Source organism: Halyomorpha halys, unplaced genomic scaffold, assembly GCF_000696795.3.
Source record: "Halyomorpha halys isolate HHAL.00 unplaced genomic scaffold, Hhal_1.1 Scaffold823.1, whole genome shotgun sequence".
Lineage (NCBI taxonomy): Eukaryota > Metazoa > Arthropoda > Insecta > Hemiptera > Pentatomidae > Halyomorpha > Halyomorpha halys.
This window is the reverse complement of record NW_027110567.1, coordinates 14,656-19,667: the sequence shown is the minus strand read 5'-3', so window position 1 is coordinate 19,667 and position 5,012 is coordinate 14,656. Positions and strand designations below refer to the sequence as shown.

At 30.2% G+C, this 5,012-nt stretch overlaps 1 protein-coding gene across 1 annotated transcript in view; it reads left to right on the top strand.

Moving 5' to 3' along the window:
• Positions 1 to 4,800, top strand: part of LOC106686460 (uncharacterized) — a gene marked incomplete at its 3' end in the record, with an annotated part of 330,086 nt that extends 325,286 nt beyond the window's left edge. The window contains exon 10 of the mRNA XM_014429795.2: positions 4,704 to 4,800. Within this exon, the coding sequence (XP_014285281.1) occupies positions 4,704 to 4,800 (97 nt within the window). The remainder of the gene's footprint in view (positions 1 to 4,703) is intronic.
• Positions 4,801 to 5,012: the final 212 nt, after the last annotated feature.

Sequence of the window (5,012 nt, the reverse complement as noted above, 5' to 3'; positions counted from 1 at the left end):
TATCATGTCACTATGTCACCTACAGCAAATTTACTTGTTGTATATATGTGTATACAGTTGTAAATCACAATAAATAAATTATTTAAAAAAAACAAACAAAAAAAACATCGATGTTTTCAAAACATCGACATCAATGTCGCATCCCTACTAGTGACTAATGGCTGGTTAAAAATCATGAAAAATAAAAACAAACCAATTTTCTAGTGTAACAAAAATTATCAGGCATTTAACTAGTGAAATAACAATTCAGCTGCTATATCTTACTTTTATCTGTTGTATAACATTATTACTTCTCTTCCCACAAACCATAATATTAAGTAAAAACTCTGGTCGTAGTAAGACCATGAAAAAGTAATTTCAAAGCAAAGTTATTTTTTTTTTTAACCTTAGTTCATGAAGAAACTGCAAGAATACTTTCTTTCTGCCATTATACGTTATTCTTCAAAGCAGAAATTGACGTAGAATTTTTTGTTATTCACTTAATATGAGCAATAACCGAGGCGTAGGGTCCAAGGGCGAAAGGCGAGAGACGACCGTTAATAACTCGACGTTGGAGCTAGTTTTTTCTCCCCAACTCACGTCCGCCAATTAAAATGTTAATAAAAGTAAAACCTCGCCCCTAAGATACCCCCCTTCATGAATATGAAAAAATACCGTGTGGAAAATTCACACTTCATTTTCCTTCAGAATTTACGCCTTTAGCCATTAGTGACAAGCCGTTACGCTTGTGAAGGATTATTTTCTTAGCAGATACATGGCGAGAACTCATAGAAATATAATACTAGCATCATTTAGTTTTTCTGTGACTACATTTATTACAAAAGAATTCAGTTAGAATTTATTATAAAACTTAAAATATAATGTTCGATAAAAATTATTAAACTATAAAACATCACCAAATTACACCTGATAATTTATTATTAATCAATTAATCAAAATGATTACAGAGAGAGAGAGAGAGAGAGAGAGAGAGAGAGAGAGAGAGAGAGAGAGAGAGAGAGAGAGAGAGAGAGAGAGAGAGAGAGAGAGAGAGCTGGCAACGCTGCCTAAATATATTGGGTTGCAACAATACACACCGTATCTTTCAGTCCCATTGGATTTAATAAAAACAAACATATAGTAATTAACAAAGGTACATGTTTTTCTAACATGAAAAAAACTAAATATAAACCGATTATTATTATTTATTTTTTTTTTACAATTAAGAGATATTACTGGAAGATTGATTGAGTGTTTGCAATGTTTCTGAAATTAGAAAAGGGCATGAAACTCTCAACGCCCAACCTCCGATGTAGCCTTACTTATCTTACTTCTGTCTAACAGACTATAATAGCGTGTAGGTTGGTCGATGTACATGTCACAATCTTACTAGAGGAGATCATAACACAAAAATAGGCAATCATTCCCCGCCGGACCCGCCCCACTAAGACCCCAGGGAGCGACGGTCCTATATCACTTTTGAAATATTTGCTTAAAACAGGAGGTGGAGACTATATAACCGAACAATATTTAAAAAGCGCCTGAAATTTATAAACGGCGTAACTTTAGACAGACATGGAACGTTTCTATTCGTTCAACGGATCGTTCCAAATTATAATTGCCTCATACTGAAATTCTAAATTTTAGATTAAGAGTACATCATTTTTTTTTTATTCTTCCATTAAACACATCTTTATTACCTTTCGGAAGTGAGGAAGTAGAAGTGAGAACGGTTTCCTATAGCATCTATAGAAAAAAAGATATACAAAACATTTTGCCAAATGCTGTTTAATATAAAAATACCTCAATGTCCATGCAAGCTCGGAATATTTCAGACTAATATTCATATTTGCAGAGAAATTGCAAAAATATGTTCCATGGGTTATTTGTATTTTTATTTCAAACAAAGGGTGCTAAAGTATCTGGTAAACTGGAGTGGGGATCGGGAACCGGATTGTTTTGTTTTTCTTGTTTTACAGAACACCAAACCCCCATGCTATGTCAAAGGCGGCTTTGTTTTGTCGTAAAACATTCTCTGATTATTTTTAAAACTTTGCTTTATTATTTGAGCACATTCTATATTATGTTATTGTCAGGATATCACAATAATTTTTTTTTTGTAGATGAAGTTGACATATCAGAATAATAGCTGAGTTATCAGGTTATATCGTTTTGAAATGTTCTGTTATAAATTAATTTATATGTGCAAATAGTGCTAATAAATTTATCATTCATCATCCCCTATATGGTAATTAGCTCTGAGGATATTGAATATTATTTATTTATCTTTTAGCCTATAAATGTTTTAAAAAACATATTTCTTTATTTTTAACTTATTCATAAATATTTGTTTTAAATTTTACTTTTTACTTAGGCTATTTTATCTAATTTTATTAATACAAATATATTTATTCATAAATTCGTTTTCTTATCATTTCTTTTCTTTTTTTTTTTTTTTTGTGTAAGTAATAGTGGTGGTATAAATTGTCTGAAACTCTAAATTTAAATAAAGCTTGTATAATTAATTGAATATTTGTGGCGGATTCATGAAAAAACGACATGCAAGAGAGTAGAACAGAAAGAACTACATAAATACGGTTGAAAAAAAAAAATAAGGATAAAGAAAAAAAGAATGGAATTGAAAAATAAAAGAAAAAAAATATAATATAGTTTTGTAAATAGAAGATGGTCTGGGAGAAATCAAAATAAATAAAATAGAAAATGACCTATTAATTATGAGCCAAAGTTTCGTCCCATTTTTCAGGGTTGAAAAATGCACAAAACACTAAAATTAAGTAACCAAGTTTGATAATAGTATTACATGAAATAAAAATAAACTTTGGTATGTTAATAAATTATTTAAGTTACGTAAAAATTATATAAAATGAACAAAGTAAATTAAAGATAAATTTAAAAATTGGTTTGTTTGTCTTCCTTTGGGCTGGCGAGTGTCAAGTTTAAACTCATAAAAATAATTACTCGAAAATCGCGTTTTTCCATGGTCATATTTGATGAAGTACTAAAAAATTTGCAGTTAATAGGAAAATTGTAAACACTATCAATAAATAAATGATTTATATTATAATAATCAGTTAACATAAACGTGATAAACATCCAAACTCAATTAATCCCAGTAGGAATTTCTGAAATAATAAAACGGAAATTTCATATAAGATGACCCAATAACATAGAAATATATTTGAAATTCGACCATGTTGCTCGACAAGTCTCCATAATTTTTCTATACAATAATTCATATCAAATTTAGTTGTATTATTTTTTTAAAAAACAATTCAGCTGTAAATTTCAATAAATAAATAATTTTTGAGGAAATGTACTTTTTTTGCCTAAAGCAGCCACCAATCAATACAGAATGAGAACTTCTTTCCTATCTAGTAATAAATCCTCAACAGAGAAACGCCAGTGTACACAGCGCACTCTTGTCCAAACATGAGGACGACCATTACTAATAAAGCAAACACTTACAGCCTTCTAGAGTAAAATATAATCTACTTGTGCTGTACATATTTGGCTGAGCGTTGTTTGCTCTAGCTGAGACCCCAACAGTGTTGAGCTGTATTAGGTACTAAGTATAGTATATCCCACTTCTGTATTTACTGTTTCAGTACCGGTGTCAGTATATGTTATAGTCTCAGTTATTGCATGCAGTATTTAAGACTTACATGAGTTTCAAGAATATTATTATATTATAAATATATATTACTAAAACTAACCAAAATACCATATATTAATTTTAAATGAAATAAGTTGCAAATTATACAATATCAATTATAAAAGATGACTAGGATACTCAAAATATTTTTATATTCAGGAAGACTGTTGGTTGAACACGTGAACAATATAAAAAGAAGATCTCTTTATATGGCTTCACACACACATATATAAATATTAAACTACAAAAATAATGTTAAAAAAGTAAGAAAATGAAATAAAAGGCAACTAAGGTTAAAAATAAATTAAAAATGGTTTAAAATATGTGAAAGTTTATATAAAACTCAACAAATAAAAAAAAAGAGAGATATACAGAGAAAAGTATAGATAAACAAGAATTACAAAAATGTTTTATATATATAGGCGTACCCAGAGCTGCTTCTCTCCCCCCCCCCCTCCTAAGAGTGAAAAAATTATTAAATTAATACAAAATATTTTTTTCAATAAAATACTAATTCTAATAAGTAATAAAGTGCTGGTACAGTTATATATAATATTCTTAAAATTTTTGTTTTATTATTTTTTTCCGTGCTGAAATGTCACAACCTGATTGAATGGGGCTTGCCCCCCTATTTATGATTTTATAATTACTTAAACATATTTCATTATTTTGAAAAGATTGCTAAGAATGATATAAGCTAAAAAATGCTCAACTCAAGGTGGTGGGTATAGGTTGTGTTAATGGTGCACTGCACTCTTTTTTATTTTTCGTTGTTAATCGTGGATTTTGTTCCATTTATTCCGCCAAATAAGTTGGACGAAACGTTGGTGTGTAATAAATAGTTGTTTATTTTTAGTGTTTTGAGCTACCCTTTTGACCTTCACTCATTTTTATTCATTATTTATATACTGTCAACCAATGATCTTTTATTTAACCAGTACTTAACTTCTATTAAATTCCACTATTTATATATGAACTATTTTAATCTAAGGCTTGATATTCTTAAATTTATAATACACAAAATTATATAGTAAATTGTTGTTTGTTACAGGAAGGACCTGACTGCAAAAAGAAGGAAAGCGAAAACCGGAAGAGGGCGAGGCGGAAGTGGCTAGAGGCGCGGGAGCGGCAAACCTCCACGGTATCAGGTAAGAGCCAGAACCACTGCCTTCTAGATCCATTTCGCTATCTATAATGACTCTTTGCCCCCCCTTTCCCCCTAATGCGCAGTGTACGCGAGAGAAACGTTTATCTAAAACTATTAATCATAGCTACAAAAAAATGATTTCTGATCTAGAAGATCTGGATGGCTGTGAGAATCCCTCGAGGGAAAGGAATTAAGATGTCAGACATGAAAGGG